General features: G+C 53.1%; 5 protein-coding genes across 5 annotated transcripts; 2 read left to right on the top strand and 3 right to left on the bottom strand.

Annotated features, from left to right (window-relative positions):
- Window positions 1-3,019: 3,019 nt before the first annotated feature.
- Window positions 3,020-5,073, bottom strand: BDV59DRAFT_203123 (uncharacterized protein; the record flags this gene model as incomplete). Its single annotated transcript, XM_073694207.1, has 2 exons — window positions 3,020-3,344; window positions 4,769-5,073. The coding sequence occupies 2 exons, from the start codon at window positions 5,071-5,073 to the stop codon at window positions 3,020-3,022; spliced, it is 630 nt and encodes a 209-aa protein (XP_073546616.1).
- Window positions 5,074-5,545: 472 nt separating this feature from the next.
- On the top strand, window positions 5,546-6,456 carry BDV59DRAFT_203122 (enoyl-CoA hydratase/isomerase family protein; the record flags this gene model as incomplete). Its single annotated transcript, XM_073694206.1, has 2 exons — window positions 5,546-5,949; window positions 6,015-6,456. 2 exons carry the CDS (start codon window positions 5,546-5,548, stop codon window positions 6,454-6,456), a joined length of 846 nt encoding a protein of 281 aa, XP_073546615.1.
- Window positions 6,457-6,711: 255 nt separating this feature from the next.
- Window positions 6,712-9,253, bottom strand: BDV59DRAFT_181089 (putative G-patch domain protein (TFIP11)). The gene has a single exon (XM_073690180.1). It carries the CDS (start codon window positions 9,177-9,179, stop codon window positions 6,855-6,857), a length of 2,325 nt encoding a protein of 774 aa, XP_073546614.1. The 5' UTR covers window positions 9,180-9,253; the 3' UTR covers window positions 6,712-6,854.
- A 224-nt stretch (window positions 9,254-9,477) lies between these two features.
- BDV59DRAFT_208814 (uncharacterized protein) lies at window positions 9,478-12,422 on the top strand (the record flags this gene model as incomplete). The annotated part of the gene is made up of 3 exons (XM_073695280.1): window positions 9,478-9,595; window positions 9,767-10,173; window positions 10,738-12,422. 3 exons carry the CDS (start codon window positions 9,478-9,480, stop codon window positions 12,208-12,210), a joined length of 1,998 nt encoding a protein of 665 aa, XP_073546613.1. The 3' UTR covers window positions 12,211-12,422.
- Window positions 12,367-16,020, bottom strand: BDV59DRAFT_181084 (uncharacterized protein). Its single transcript, XM_073690179.1, has 5 exons — window positions 15,672-16,020; window positions 15,498-15,578; window positions 15,368-15,436; window positions 14,994-15,307; window positions 12,367-14,939 (listed from the first exon to the last, which is right to left on the bottom strand). The coding sequence occupies exons 1-5, from the start codon at window positions 15,817-15,819 to the stop codon at window positions 12,636-12,638; spliced, it is 2,916 nt and encodes a 971-aa protein (XP_073546612.1). The 5' UTR covers window positions 15,820-16,020; the 3' UTR covers window positions 12,367-12,635.
- Window positions 16,021-16,295: the final 275 nt, after the last annotated feature.

The raw sequence follows: 16,295 nt of genomic DNA, 5'->3' as shown, positions 1-16,295 counted from the left end.
TCACCTTTCGGTTGTCAATTATAAGCCTAGACAATGTTCCTTTATGGATTACCAACCAATTTGACGAGGGCTGTCTTTTCTTTCAAATCCAATCACATTGTGACCCTTTCGGTGACATTCAACGGCTGCTGTAAGTCCCGCGATGCCAAGTCCCACAATTATTACAGTAATCTGGCTGGAACCAGGGCATGAAAGGCTTGTTGCAGTGGTTGAATCTCGTGTCATATTGTTTTGCTTGCTGTTGATAAACCTGGTTCGGAGGCAAGGATGTTAGTCTTTAAGTAAAAAGCCTTTAAGTAGCCTCTTATATTCAAAGCAACACTCCTATGGATACAGTATCGCTGTTCCATGTACACGGGTATTACAGCAGATTGCAAAACCAGTGTCACCCTCCAACAACTCTTAAATTTAATCACAAATTCTGCGATAGCTCAGAAATAGTCAGGCGATGGACATTCTGCCAATCACATCTATATGCCGAGACTGCCAAGATCTGAGCTAGTCATCTTTGGACTAAAATTAAAGTTTTAGTAAACAGAGAAATATTGTTTAGGAGTGACACTGCTTTTGCAACCATCTGTATAGCCACGAATTACTAGGCGTCGCAGCCTAGAGTAGTACAACTGATGTATGTATGCCCAAACGCATTATTCGACCGCTAGTCCAGAGGTCGACCTTTGTCAGTCATGCTTCATTTTCATTATGACTGCGCTTTTAAAATCCTGAAAGAGGTGTACTTTACACGAAATCCTGCCATCTGGCACCTGATTTGTACCCATCTGGCGCTTAGCTCTTCCGCTAGTACCGATGACGGTGATGTTGATCGTCTAGCAATCGAATTGGCTCAGAAGGCTACTGTCACAGCACAGAGGGGAGAAGTATGCGAATATCTACAAAGACTCGAGAGAGGTCATCAGGGTCAATTTAGAATGCGGCATTAAGCCATTCGAACAGAAGAGGGTTTATAACTCTATCAGCGCCTGTGTCACCAGGAATATAAGAGCGGTGAAGGAATACCTGGAGACATCTAGCAAGACCCAGCTATTTGTTCGAGGACGATTTTGCGATAGCAAAACAACTCCTATTAGTGCAGCAGCAGAACAGAATTCAGAGATATTGTTACTTCTCATTAAACAGGGGGCCGAGGTGAATGCTATTGACAATTATGGAAGGAGTGCTCTCATGGAGGCCGCGCTCTTTGGTCGGATCGAAAATATCAAGATTCTCTTAGAGCACGGTACGGACAAAACAATTAGAGATAGCGAAAACCGACCCGCCATTAACTTTGCTCTAGTCCGTTACAAAAACCAACGAAAGGTATATGAGCGTGCCGGAGGGGACTATACCTCCAGTCAACGGCCAGCTTATACCGAGAACACATTCAGGAGAGATATTGACTGTTAGGGTATTGTATGACTTCTTGGCGGAGAGAAAGTCAAAAATTATCTTTGGGAGTCCTCCCATATTATCGCTGTCTAACCCCTACTCTTTCATACGCTCGCCGGTGCGAGACTCGCTAGTGTTAACCGGGCCAATTAAAGAGTATCCAATAACCGGGGACCGGAAGACAGTAGCGTAGTTAGAACGAGACAGAAAGTTCCCTTCTATGAACGCTATGAGTAGATAGTCACTTAATTCTGTACAGTCCCTGCGAGTTAATAGTCGGCAGTAGACAGATAATATCTTTTATATCTCGGAAGTGATAGGCCACCATTTGCCTTCTCACGAATACGATCGGGATAAAAGTAGCCAGTATAATAAATGCCACACCGAACAGTCGATAGCCTACTTCGTTGATCGCCATGTTTTTCTTCCGCGTAACGTTCTCCCGAACTCAGAACTGAAAGGAAGGATTAAGCGAGCATAAGATAAACTTCAGGAATTTCTTTCGTGTACTGGGACAGGATATCAGGTAAAGTCCCTCGGCAAGAGAGAAAAAAGGCTAGAAGGCAAATTATTTGATAGTAATAAACAGCTCATCGGGAAACATGATAAGATCAAGACAAGGGAGTTAGAGCTCAAGTCTGTTGAAAGGGTCTTAAACCGGCTAATCGCTAACCCCCAAGCCCAACTATTACTGCGACTGGAGAGCCCACTGAAGATACTAAATCAGCGGCTAGACCGACACACGACCTGATCAAAATGGCTAACGCGCCAGAACCGGCTTCATAGGAGAGGCTGTCATATTAACCAGCTCGCATCCTTGTGAAGACTGCATCACCTTTAAGGACAGAGCTAATAAGTCCTTTGGGCTATCTATACAGTTATATGCGGCGCTTTGAGTTGTACAACTGCTTGATGCCTGGACTATCGTATTCGAGGGAAGATGGTGGCCTGCAACAATAGCGGCCTAGACCATAAGTCCATAACATCGGCTGCAAGGGAGGCATACTCTTAAAACTGACAAACCAAAAGCTATGCTGGCTGGGCATGAAATCAGTTCCTGGGAATAAAGAAGTATTGAGTCGGCGGCGTTTATGGTAAAGTTGTAATAAGACTGGCAGCTTAAATAAGCGAGATACAAGGCATAATAATGTCTGAACACTGGGGCATATACTATTTGGTTGCACATGCATGAGCACCTGTGAGCTGGGGCTTAGAAACTGATAGTAAGGTAGAAGAGATATCGGAATAATGCGACGTGGCGCCAAAACTCCTATATACCATGCCCCAGTACAATGAAAATGCCATGGAAGGTCGGACTTGGAAGAATCAAGGGACGCATAGATATACAACAGGTTTTTTTGATAGAGAGGACAGAGGGCTGGAATCTACAGGTCGCGAACTCAAGCACCTTACATAAAATTACTATATATGCACCGATACATGTGTACCCAGTTCTACTTCAATTGAAGCTGCTCTCCGCTGTCTGCTGGGACTACAATCGTATGATATGATACTAGTGAGATACCGATGCGCTATTGGCCTTTGAGCATCACCAAACAAAGCGGTATTGAGGAAACGGTGTTTACCGGTTTGGTAGCTGGTGAGACCCATCTGCCATAGGAAAGGTTGGTATTTACAGCTTGGGCTTTCGTTGCTCATCCAGCTTAATGGGAAGCTGATTGCGCTGGAGTTTTCCAGTAGGATTCTTTGGCAGCGTATCAATATAGTGAAGACCCCCACGAAGCTGTTTGTATGAAGCAACCTGCCCATTGACCCAGGTGAGAATCTCATCCAATGTTGTCCGACGGTCAGCTTCCGGCACTGATGGAGAAAGGACTGCATAGCCAATGGGCCATTCTGTTTGACGTTCGGAGTCGAAGTAGCCGCAGACGGCCGCTTCAATAATTTTCGGATGGGAGCCGAGTATACCCTCAAGTTCAGAAGGGGCAACCTGGTTCCTACAGAGCTCATATTAGCGGTTGACGATATAATGAAGACATCTATCGTACCCTTTTACCTTGATCATCTCCTTTTCTCCGCTCGTGAAACCAGAGAAACCCGTCCTTATCGATAGAAAGGACATCTCCTGTTTTTAACCAGCCTTCATGGAAAGACTCCAGTGTTGCTTTCTCATTGTTTTTATAACCCCTGCGAAAAATTATTAGCTACCTGTACTTATTATATGAGCCGTATAATCGGAGCTCTGACATAAATACTGTGGGCCCTTTGACTAGAATCTCACCTGGCTGACCCAACTCGACGTCGCGGTAGCGTTCGTCAACGATGCGAATCTCGCTGAACATAGAGTGAATAAATGACCAAGAAATGATTGTATGCAGTCAAGAACCTTACACACGAGGAAGTAACCTTCCAACGCTCCCAGTTTTCTCAATTGATTTGTTGAAAGGTAGTGTAGAAACGCCAGTCTCGCTCATGCTGCGTCACGAATGAGTTGAGGTACGTCAGAAGGAGTCATTTCTAGACTAACCCGTATCCCTGGAATATATTTACTCCCTTCAATACGTCTTGTAATTTTTGGGCCACCTCAGGCTTTAGTGTAGCGCCTGAGCATAGGATGTAGTTAATGCTAGAAAGGTCGAGCTCCTGTGCTAGAGGATGCTGGATGAAAGCAACCGCCACACTAGGAACCACCTTCAGCACCGTGCACTTTACTCTGGCGCACGCTTTGATATATTCCGGCAGAGTAAACTGTCGCATGGTAGCAATGTAGGAGCCGACGAATGCTGGCACGATCATGGCTGCTATTGCGCCAAACATATGGGAAACTACAATATACAATATATTAGGAAAGAGGCACTCGACAATGGATAGAGGGGTGCAACCTACACGGCGCAAAGAACACTTCCCGACACGTGAAACAATTCAGCCATGGGTCCGCCATTCGTATTCCAGCTAAATGTCCGATTAAGGCGTGGTGGCTTAGAAGAACAGCTTTAGGAGTTCCCGTCGTCCCAGAGCTGAAGAGTATGAGGCCAGGGTGCTTCCTGTTATCCTGGCCAGTGAGGTCAAAAGGGGGAATCGGTGTCAAATTATGAGAAGGTTGGTCGATGAAAGAACGAGGGAACTAAACATCTCATATTGTCAAACTGGACAGTCTCGCATGCAACCACGAACAGGGGCGCTGGTCTTACCGCGGCTTCACCATCTCCGAGCTCAACTATCTGCGGGATATGGTATAATCCTTGGGCTTTCTGTATTCCCTCAAGGACTCTCGACTTGAGGTGTGGCTCACAAGCTATTACTTTAGGCTGACTGATAGAAAGTGTATATCCTAGCTCGACTCCAGACCAGGCCACATTTATTCCACTTTCCGATACTTAGTGGGCTGCGCATGACTATATAGGAGCAGAGAGAAACATACGCAATTACACAGCCGGCCCACATAGTAGAATGTGCAAACAAAGCGTAGTCGACCGAGTTGGTTGAGTAGATAACAGCGGTATCTCCTGTAGAAAGATTGTACCGCTGCTTGAGGGCTGCGGCCCCAACGGCGGCTTGAGTTCGAAGACCCCCATAAGTGAGCTTTTTGTACGGGAAGCCCAAGTCCTCAAGAATGGTTTTATCATCAGCGACAAGATCAGGATTGTAGGCGATCATAAACTGATGGAGAGACATCCCTTCCGGCACCTCATAAGGAGGGATAGCAGACCGATATATCTTTTCCATTGCGTCCTAAATCTCTTGTACCGTGCTTATGTACCTTGCGGACGCCGTAAACCTCTGGTTGTCTTTGACTCGATGATGAACGTGAGAAGGGAGGAATACGCCCTGGTTGTAGACGTAACTATGACTATGTTCGATGAATCCAAATTTGAAAATAGGATGACCAAAACCCCGTTGAATAGGCGGGGCTGAATGGACTACGGAGCATTTGGTCCATCTACAGTCACGCACAGACAAAGAAAAACCAATAGCTATAGAGGACTTGGCTTTATGCGAGAATTATGAATTCTTATACTCCAAAGCCTAGACGTCGATCCGAGGTCTTTCGCAAAGCATTAGCCGGTCATATTCCCCCACACGCAAGATTACGAACTAAGCTTTCCCCGCATTTGAGAGACGTTATATTGCAGCATTGCGTACCTCTAGGATTGCTTGACATGTTCTGCTCCTTTTCTGGTAATCGTTAACCGGCACCATGGCAGACTCCCTTGTCACCAACCCCCCTCCCACGACTACCTACCAACTGTCTTTCCCAGCTCCCCATATACTCCTCGTGACTATAAATCGCGAGAAGGCACGCAATGCAATACATATGGATGGCCATGTCGAAGGTGATGCAATTTTCACCTGGTTCGATCATGAGCCTTCGTTGCGCGCTGCCGTCATCACCGGAGCTGGAACGAAAGCGTTCTGCGCCGGGGCGGATCTGATAGAACAGAACAACAGAGCCTCCTCAAGAACCAAGGAGACCACTCCCAAGCGACAGACAATGCCAGCTAGTGGGTTCGCTGGCCTGTCGCGCCGACAGGGTAAAAAGCCAGTCATCGTAGCTGCCAATGGTTTCGCTCTCGGGGGAGGCTTTGAGATCTGCCTGAATTCGTAAGATGAATTGCTCTTGTCCAAGGATTCAGTCTACCGTTTGGCTAACTGCGATCCCACAAAAGCGACATGGTAGTTGCGGCACCAAACGCCAAGTTCGGCCTGCCAGAAGTTAACGTCGGACTCTACGCGGGTGCTGGTGGATTGTCTAGGATTGCACGCAGCGCCGGCCTGCAGGTTGCGTCCGAAGTAGCTCTTACGGGGCGTCATATCACGGCAGATGAGGCCAAGCAGTGGGGTTTAATTAACCGGATTTCCAAATCTCAGGAGACTGTCGTTGCAGAGGCGGTGGAGATGGCTCGTTTGGTAGCAAGTCGGTCTCCTGATGGTATCATTATCAGTCGTTCTGGCGTTCGACAGGCGTTTGAGACTGCCAGTATGGAGAGAGCAAGCCAAATCACGGCCGAGCAGTATGGAAGAGCCCTCATGGAAGGGGAGAACTACAAGATTGGACTGGAGGCTTTTGCTACGAAGAAAGTTCCACAGTGGGTGCCTTCTAGACTGTGAATTTGAATACGACGATATCCCAAGATCTCCTTGTGCAATGAGATTTCGCGTTAAAAGAAACGAGACACGATATCGCGTTTCGAACTGATATTATTCTGATACTCCCTCATCCTTCACCAGTCAGCGAGATGAGATCAATCCTTTCTCGACAGGAAAGATATCGTGTTATTAGAATCTGAATTGGTGCATGGAAGGCCCGTTCCGACAGCCTCCTCGCCCATTCTGATTCCCTTTTCAGGACCCGTTGTATAAGTGGCAACAATTGTATTGTTATGATCTGTTTTCGACCATCATGAACTGGTAACATTCTATATGGGTATAAGATAATAATCACTCGCCGAAACTATGCCCAGTTCACCTTATTTTAGACCAACAACCACGGGTAGATAGTAAGACCTTCATCGAGATTCGGCCCGCTCCACCAATTGATCTTCCAGTCCCATCGGCTCCCATACATCTTTTGCTTTCTTGTTTTGTACCCAAACGACATCCCCTTGGACGAAAGCAATGACACCACCCCTGCCTGTAGCGCTGGCGGTAATCCGAAAGAGCGGCTGCCCGTTCTGTGGGTGGGCCTCGCGGAGTGGGAGCATAATAAGTCCCTGCTCGAGGCACCACGACTCGAGAATGTCCTTGAACGCGACCTCCTCCACGACCTTCGGCTTGCGAGGTGCGGGTGTTGATTCGACAGGCACAGCTTTCTCTGCCGGTAGAGTTGGAGTAGCCGCAGCTGCGGCTGATGTTGAAGGTGGCGGGGGAAGTTGTTCTGCAGCTTTGTCGCCCAACTGGGATGCGAGATCCATGGACTGCAGGCCCTTGTTCCACTCATCATCGACAATGGTAAGCTCATTGAGGTCGTCAGGGATCTGAGAGCGCCACCAAGTAAACCATTCTCCAACCTCTTCGTAGTTCGGGTCATTGGTCAGCCAAATGTACAAGATGTTATGCCACTTGGGGAAGAATTCAGCCACCAGAAGCAGCCCCATGACATTAGGTTTGAAGAATTCCTTCCATTTCAGCACGTTTTCGAGGGCGGACAAATCCTGGTCTTGTGGGTTGACCTCAAAGTCCTCCCGTAAGTGACGGCCGAGACGGGGAAGAAGGTGATTGCGCAAGCAGACGTCGAATTCAGACCCCAGGGCGTCACGCCAAAGCTCAATTCCACTGATTAAGCCCCTATCAAGATCCCAATTGTCCAGAACAACACGAAACTTGCGCTTAGCATCAGACATCAGGCCTGTAGGCTGCTTGGGATTGGTGTGGCGTTCGTCCAGATATTGTAACCACGTAAACAACCACCAAGGGAAACGCGAGGAGTTCTGCTGCGCGGAAGCGTGGCGTCTGCTGCTGCTTCGGGGTTTCCATTGTTTAATTCCTTCGGTGAGCTTCGGGACTACCAGTTGATCAAGCACGTTCGAGTAAACAAACTGAGGTATAATGTCCTTCCAGGCGACAATGAGGGATGTGGCGGGGGAAGGATCGAACATGTCCCAGTCGTTTAGAAGGGCGGACCGTACACGAGGCAGCCATAGGGAGTATATCATGGTCTCGTACGGAGATGTCGATTGTCGTGGGGCATAAGCATCCTTCTTTTTCCGAGATAGAAGCGGTTGCAATCGGCGCAAATTCGATACCAGAAAGGTCGGTTCTTTTAAAGGCTCCCATTCCTCCATAGCCTGTCGGAACAGAGGGTGTAAAGCGGCAACCGCAGTTTCCGATAGCCGATATTCATCAATGTCGCTGTGATACTTGGTCTCCATTGATTCGAGTTTGTCAGTAACCTCGTCGACCTTGGCCCGAACGTCGCTATCATCCTGGAACACCTCGAGGTTGGCGACAGTCGTCACAAGTTCCGACAGTTGCTCCGCGCGAAGCTGGGTGGTATCGAGTTGCTCCACGATTTGCGCCTCTTCCATCTCGATAAACTTCTTCCTCTCGGTGATTCCCTTCCACTCGTCGGCAAAAGCTTCCAGATCATGGCGCGCACGGCGGGCGATTTTCAGGGCCTCCCCTTCCCCTTGATTAACAAACTCCTGCTGGGCCATGAGACCAGCCGTAGAGGTCAGCACCCGTTGTTCTTTGCCTGTTGCGTCGATCAACGATTTCAGCACGTTGGGCACCTCCAGCCCCTCCATATCGGCTTCGATCTCGCGCGCAGTGCGGAACTGGGGCTTCGCGCGAGCGACCGGTGTGCCTGTGCCGCTTCGACTGTCTCGTTTCCGTTCCTCCTTCTTCCGCTGGCGACGCCGCCGCTCTTCATCGGAGCTATCCTCCTCCACAGTTTCGCCTCTCAGGGCAGCGGCGCGTTTCTCTTCCGCACGCGCTTGCTTCGACTTCTCGCGCACGGCACCTAAACCAACACCCTGCGGCCGGGCTTGAGCTTCAATGGGGGTGACGATACCATGGCCAGACGAACCCAGACCTTGGCCCTCGACATAACCCATCTTGGCCATCATACGGGCGGCGAAGGAATTTCCAGCGGGTTTGCTGGCGGTGTTTCCACCACCGCCGCCGCCGCCGCCGCCACGGGCTGTTGTGAACTGATTTCTGCGAGCATTTCCCAGGCCAAAGGAAGCGGGAGGCGATTCGGATCGCGAGGAGGCGCGTTGGAAGCCGCGAAAGCCCATGCCCATGCGCGGGCGCTCGTCTTCTTCGTCGGAGGAACTCATGTCGGCGACTTTTCGCTTCTGGCCGGCGTAGGGGGAGGCAGAGGGGGAATCCATGGTCCTTCTATGGGGGGAGTAGAAGGAGGTATTAGAGGAGGAGGGCCATGGATGGGAAAAGATGGTGGTTGATGCGATGGAAGAAGATGAAGATGATTGCCCAAGAGGGAAAGCGCCGGGGATTCGGGAAAAAGCAAGTCCGACGACAATGACGTTCGTCCTCCGGATGTTCTTCTTCCCCTCGACTCTCCTTCTCCTTCTCCTTCCTCTCTTCTTCTTCTTCTTCTGTCTCTCTCTACCTTGTATCTCACCCCTTTCCATTGTACTCTTCTAATCCTCCTCTAATCCTAATCTCACAATGGCTGCCTCTCTGCTCCGTACCTCCGCCCGCACGGCTTTCCGTGCTTCGGCTCCCAAGGCCGGCGTTGCGGGCTTGACTTTTGCCCGCGGCAAGGCTACTCTGCCTGATCTTGCCTGTAAGTCTTCCGTGGCTATTGCGGATGCTGGTTCGGTCGAAGCAATGGGCTCCTGTGTTTGCCGTCGCATCATGGATGACAACCGGGATTCCGTCATTGTTTTGATGCTCCTACCGAGCACCCGAACAGCTCCACACCAGCTTTTCCGGCCTGCAAACTGACCCTCGTTAGACGACTATGGCGCCCTGGAGCCCTCCATCTCTGGCAAGATCATGGAGCTCCACCACAAGAACCACCACCAGACCTACGTGAACAGCTACAACACCGCCATTGAGCAGCTCCAGGAGGCCCAGGCCAAGAACGACATCTCGGCCCAGATCGCCCTCAAGCCTCTGATCAACTTCCACGGCGGTGGTCACATTAACCACACCCTGTTCTGGGAGAACCTGGCTCCCAAGAATGCGGGTGGTGGTGAACCCCCCAGCGGTGCTCTCGCCAAGGCCATCGACAGCAGCTTCGGCGGCCTGGAGCAGTTCCAGAACCAGATGAACGCCGCTCTGGCTGGCATTCAGGGTAGCGGCTGGGCCTGGCTTGTGAAGGACAAGCAGACCGGCAACATCGGCATCAAGACCTACGCCGTATGCTCCCCAGAATCATACCTATTGGACGCGGACGCTGACATCATTGTAGAACCAGGACCCTGTGGTCGGCCAGTTCCAGCCCCTTCTGGGTATTGACGCCTGGGAGCACGCCTACTAGTGAGTTCTTCACCCTCGGTGCGACGAGGGCAAAGCTAACAATGTCCAGCCTCCAATACCAGAACCGCAAGGCCGAGTACTTCAAGGCCATCTGGGAGGTGATCAACTGGAAGGCCGTGGAGAAGCGCTTCGCCTAAGGGACTTGTAGAATAGTGAGATGTAATCTGCGCTGCAGCGATGCAGTAATCTTCAATCGAAGGAACACCGTGTAAATCACCCGTGTACAGTAGCTGTCTGTAGCTGTCTGTAGTGGTGACGACTGCAAGCGGTGGTGCCGGATGCCGCGGGTCTGATCGGCGGGTATTACTGTAAGCAGCAACTGTTGCCTCATCCACATTCTCTCGGTCTTCCGCCTCCCACTTACTCCCGTACTTCTCCCTCCACCATCCTCTCGCCAACTCCCCGTCTTTCTCCCCCTCAGTCATGGCCGCAGATCCAGGCCAGCGACGTGGCTTTCGAGCCTTCTTCGCCAATGCCCTCCGGCCCAAGAAATCCCGCCAGGTCCTCCGCAAGGACTTCAGCGCCTCCACCCCCAGTCTGCGCTCCGGCCTCCAGTCCCGCGATGGCTTCCGCTACAGTGACGACGTGCCCCCGGTACCGCCAATGCCCGATCTCACTCCGTTGGAAAAGCACCGGCTCAAATATCGCGAACTCAATGCGAACAAGGACACCCAGCTGGGCGAGAACCGCGACCATACGGCCATGCTCCACGCCATCGGCGTGCAGGAGCTGGAGAACCCCACAGAGATGTATGACGAGTACGATCCGCGACCGCCAGGCGAACCGCTCATCGAGAAACTGCCCCCGGCGCTCTGGCAGCTCGTCGCCGAATTTATGACGCCCGGCGACCGCGCTAGCCTGGGCTACGCCAATAAAACCCTCCTGGCGCGGCTCGGCGGGCCGGCCGTCGTCTGGGGAGAGCTTGACCTCCCGGAGAACCGCGACTACAAGAACGACTTCCTCGCGACGCAGGAGCGCTACTACCCGCATCACCTGCACTGTTACCCATGCGCCATCTTTCACCGGCGCATCCAGGAGGGCCGCGAGAAGCTCCAACCCGCCGACGTGGTCAACCCGCTCTTCGACTGCCCCAACCTCCGCAATATCGTGCTGCCGCCGCCGCGCCACCGCATCACCCACAACCGCACAATCCCCTACACTTTTGTGAACCTGGTGATGCGGGCGCACCGCTTCGGTCCAGCCTACGGCATCCCGGCTGACACGCTCGCGCGCCGCTGGCGCCGCGACGGCTGGTCGCACCACACGCGCTACTACATCCACAACGGCCATCTGCTGATGCGGGTCGTCAGCAGCTGCTTTGCGGAGCCCGGGCTGCCGCCGAGCTCGCAGCGGCTGCTGCTGTACGGGCGCGACGACTACTGGCCGTATTTCAGCGCGTGCGCGCACTGGCGCGACGGCGAGCTGATGAATGTGTGCAAGTGCGCCCTCGGCCACATCCCCAAGCCGCGCGCCACCGCCGGCCTGCAGGGCGTCGAGCACCGCGCCAAGGACATATACCACGGCCGCATCCACAACCCCAACGCCATCACCACCCTGTGCGGCAAGTGCCGCCCCATGCGCCGCTGCCCCGAGTGTCCGTCCGAGTATCTCGTCGAGATCAAGCTCACCGAGGACCGCGCTGACCCGCGCAGTATGCGCTTCCGCCATGCCATCGTCGTCACCCGCTGGACTGACCTGGGAAATGGTATGGGTGTCTCGTCGCGTGTGTCGCCTGAATGGGCCGCCATCACCGGCACGGGCGACGAGCCCTATGACTCGTTTGGGATGCTCGGGAAGCGCACCATCTCGGGGACGTTCGAGTCGTCCATCACGGATGATACACTGCCGGGGCAGCGGGTCATCTCGATGAATCCCAAGGGGAAGAAGGAGGGCGAGGAAGGGACCGGGTGGTATTAGGGTTTGTTTATTTATGGCGTTGGTGGACTGGGACTCTGGATGGGATATAGATGGGGGGGTGCACGGGAGTCTGCATTATTCCGCTGTATTATAGGAAATATATAGGTTGAGGCGTGTTTTGGGCACCAAAAACTAATGCAAAAATTCATCCAAACCAAGCAGTGCTATTCAACCCGTGTCATCGCGCGTACAGTTTTACATCAAGAAAGAACGAGATAAACGCCCATGACCAACGAAACGAACCAGATATCAAACCAGCAGATATCGAGACCAAGCAAAACTCGTGCGTGCAGTATTAGTACAATCTTGCCATTGTGGCCAGCGCATGGGGTATCGGACATATTAAACATATTGGATGGATAGAGCACATGAAGTAAACGAAAGACACGGTGAACGAGCGACCGAGCAAAAAAACCCACGACAGATCAAGCTCGTCGAGACCGTCGCTCCATGTATCGCGGACGGCGGCCCGGAGACTCGCCTTCCGGGGCTATCCGCTTGGCGAAGTCCTCGACAGCGATGTTCATCGCTGCGTAATCCATCTCCTTGCTTTCCGGGATGGTGGTGGGGATCTCTTGGACCATCCGAGCAGGTTTATTATCCTTGACGGTAGGAGGAGGAGCAGCATGGGTGGACAACACGAAGGGGTCATTTTCGGGCCTCCTATTGTTCGAACCGAGTCCACTGGCCCCTTTCATCCAGCCGAAGATGCCCAGCGAGCTCCGTCTTTTGTGATCCTTGTTGTTGGACGTGTAGGCCCGCGGCATGCTACTACTGGGCGAGAAGCCCGTCTCACCGAATGAATGTGGAAGCGTCTTGCACGCGTCCTCTCCTTTCCCTTCGGCATATGTGGGCGCGGATGCTGCGAAGTCGACGCCTCCTGGGCTTGACGCGTATCCATCAGGCTGATTGAGCCTCCCTGGTTTTGCGGGGGCGAGCTGTCTGGCTTTCCGGACGATGGGAGCCGGGGCTCCATCGTCTCTGTCGTCACTGCTGAACGCGGGAGAGTTGTTCAGCCGGCGCGTGTTCGTGGAGCGGCTGAAAAAGAGCGGCTTCAAGCTGAGTTTCCGGCGGCGGTCCAGGTCGGGCACCTGTCGAGACGCTGGGCCTAGTGAACGGAGGTTGAGGGTCTGGATGGCGGGCAAGTCCACGTCTCGGACAGTGGAGTCGATGCTGTGTCGACGACCAAGGAAAGACGACTGACTAGGAGCCCGTGCCCCGACTAGTCTAGAGTCTGCGGGGACGGGCCCGCTGCGAGGTGTGCTAGAACCATCTTTCTTAGGACGAGTCCCTCTGGCCGCTTCCACCCACTCTTGCGGGCTGAGTGGCGGAGACGACGACGGGGTGTTGTCAGACACGGCCTGTTTGGAAGGGGAGTAGTACTGCTGCTCCATCTTGGAGAGAACCTTCTCCAAGCCATCTCCATTGAGGAACATGTCGCCCTCGCCGAAGCCTGCGCGGAGACCGTGATAGGTTCCACGGCCGGGCAGGGGGCTGCTCGCGTAGGGCAGACTGTTCAACGGGTAAAACGCAGGAGATTGGACTCGTTCATCGGAACTATGCCTAGGAAGGGTGGCCTCGCTTGCGTTAGGATCTAAGCTATCGCTTATTCGGCTTTGGCCAGAGCTTCGCCTTGCGGTCAGCTCATCTGCAGAACGGGGTCGACGCAGAGCGCGCTTCAAAGCCAATACTTCGTCGAGGTGGCTCTTCTTCTCCCCTGTGTTACTGCCATTCGAGCCGGGTGCGTACGCCGTGCTCATGGTATCCGGAGTTGGCGGGAGTCTTGAGCTTCCAAAAACGCTATCGACCTGGGTCCGCTGGCTGGAGCTGTGGAAGAGCGAGCTACTTTCAAAGCTGGTCTTTTCCGCCGCCTTGAGAGTCTGCAGGGTAGGTCGACTGCGTTTCGGCACGTCGACTCCGTAAGCATCTGGCTGCGGTTGGATCCAGCAATCGATGCGGACAGACTCATTCTGCGGTAGCGAGATCTCCGACTCTTCTGTGGCGGACATCTTACGAGCCGGGATCTTAAGTTCATCAAATACCTTTCGACGACCTGGGCTGTCCGGGGGTTTCAGTTCGCTGCACTCGCTGAGAGCACTGAGCCGCGGTGATCCCGGTTCAATGGTCTCGTTCACGGAGTGATAGCTTTCACTTTTTGTCAGGTCACTAGGCGGCGGGTGAGGCGGCTCTGGTGCAGGGACATAGAGACTTCGGAGAACGGCCGTATTCCTGTGTTCTTCGCGGAGGAAGGAGGGCGCCTTCTTAAGGAGACGCGATGAGGAGGTCTTGAGATAGTGCTCGGGGAACACGGTCCCTTTTCGCGACGAAGTCCTTTCGGGGATGTCAAATGTAGCGGTCCGAGGGGTGGAAGCATCTGCGCCGTCTCCTGTCGAAGGGCGAGCCGTGGAGGGCCGGGAAGAGTCTTTGCCGGCTTCCAGTTCTTCCACGCGAGCTTCGAGCTGGCAGATGAGATCCACGGCCTCTGTAACGGCCTGGTCGCGCTTGTCAATTTCCTGACGCAGTTCCTCGTTGGATTCTCGCAGGCGTTGGTTATCCTCCTCGGCGTCACGTAACTCTTGCAGTTCCTCTTCGAGGTCGCGCATCCGATGCAGCTCTTCCTCCATTTCGATCATCCGTTCCAGCTTCTTCTCCAGGGCGGTCATTTGTTGTGCGCGGTGGAATATTTCCAGCTTCAGGTCAAAATTTTGCTTGTTGATTTTGGAGACGTACTTAATCACAGGGTCAGCGGACGACGAACGCTATCGAAAGGCGATCCCACTCACTTGATCCATCTCCCGGACTCCCATTTCCCGCGACTGCTTCAGCCCCGCGGCCAACGCCATTTGGGCTTTCCGCTCTCTCTCGGAACCGGCATCGTCTTGGGACTGGGACTGGGCTTGCGATTGGGGTTGAGATTGCGACTGGGAACGGGACCGGCTACGGCGTGGCGTCTGTGTCTGTGGTGTGTAGGACTCCTCCAAGTTCTCAGATGCCGGTCCTCGGGAACCTCGCGAGGCTCGCTGTTCCTTGAGCAAATCCTGGAGGAGGGACGATGACGGGTTGACCAGAGAGGCTGCGCTGCTGGGTTCTGGGGTTCCTGTGATCGATCCAGGGTTAGCATTCCGCCAGTTACCCGCGCTACGGCGAATATACGCACTCGATCGGTGTGTTTGGGCCGTTCTGGGCGATGAGTGCATGGAAGACGGCTCATTTGACCAGGACATTTCTGCAGAGGGGCCAATAGTGAGCGGGAAGCGGTCAGAAGGAAGAGAAGAAGTCCACGGTACCGGTACTGGATCGCGAGGGAGAGTCCATTGCGAGAGACCCCTTGACCCGGGCGAGAGGAGCGGGTTGCGGCGTTGACTTGGCTGGAGAGGGCACTCCGTCAGACCAATGGTAATGCGGCTGGTATCCCTTGAATGCGCCAAGGGGGACTGGAACTGGGGGAAGGGGAGACTGACTCTTGGGGTTGGGAGGGTGTCTCAGGGAGGGAGAAGGGCGGGTTTGCGGCGTGGAGTTTGGCGAGGAATATAAACAATGTCGCAAGGACGAAGACGGCCCGGAGATGCTACTCCGCCGGTGGGATTGTCGGTCCATGTTTTGGTCCATATTGTGGGCGAGGAGATGGACTAGTTACTGCGCATCATTGAAAGAGTGCATCACACGAGATCGCGTGCAGGAGCGGATGCAGCGGTGGGGGTTTCATGGGGGGGAGGATCGGAAGATTGACGATAAGAAGATTGGATGGTGGGAGAATGGAGGAGGAGGAGGAGGAGGAGGTGAGGAGAGATGCAGCAGGGAGAGAGTACGTAAGAATGTGAGGGGAGAAGATGTGACGAGTCGATCATGGATCGCCATAGATAAAAGAAGTGCCTGGACTAGCCCAAGAGGGTTAGGGTTGAGGTTGTTTTACCCCTTGCCATCGCCTTACTCCGACGAACTATAGATCGTCGATGGAATTAGGTGTTATTTATTAATCCTGTCTATTAATTCTGTCCGTATAACTGCATACTATAGAAACACTCCCCGTAGCAGTATGGCACAATCGCCCATGGTGTTCTCGTTTGCTCTATAGCACTCCCAAC

The sequence above is a fragment of the Aspergillus ambiguus genome, assembly GCF_047715705.1.
Source record: "Aspergillus ambiguus strain CBS 117.58 unplaced genomic scaffold BDV59scaffold_22, whole genome shotgun sequence".
Taxonomy (NCBI): domain Eukaryota; kingdom Fungi; phylum Ascomycota; class Eurotiomycetes; order Eurotiales; family Aspergillaceae; genus Aspergillus; species Aspergillus ambiguus.
The sequence above is the reverse complement of the archived record's forward strand: the minus strand, read 5'-3'. Positions and strand labels throughout refer to the sequence as shown.

What these genes read in the sequence shown, in the direction of transcription:
- BDV59DRAFT_181089 (XM_073690180.1), bottom strand. Translation starts at nt 9,179, where the DNA reads ATGGATTCCCCCTCTGCCTCCCCCTACGCCGGCCAGAAGCGAAAAGTC.
- BDV59DRAFT_181084 (XM_073690179.1), bottom strand. Translation starts at nt 15,819, where the DNA reads ATGGACCAAAACATGGACCGACAATCCCACCGGCGGAGTAGCATCTCC. An exon ending in GGCCCAAACACACCGATCGA is followed by an intron (nt 15,308 to 15,367) that starts GTGCGTATATTC and finishes GATCGATCACAG; the next exon opens with GAACCCCAGAACCCAGCAGC. An exon ending in GAGTCCGGGAGATGGATCAA is followed by an intron (nt 14,940 to 14,993) that starts GTGAGTGGGATC and finishes CCTGTGATTAAG; the next exon opens with TACGTCTCCAAAATCAACAA.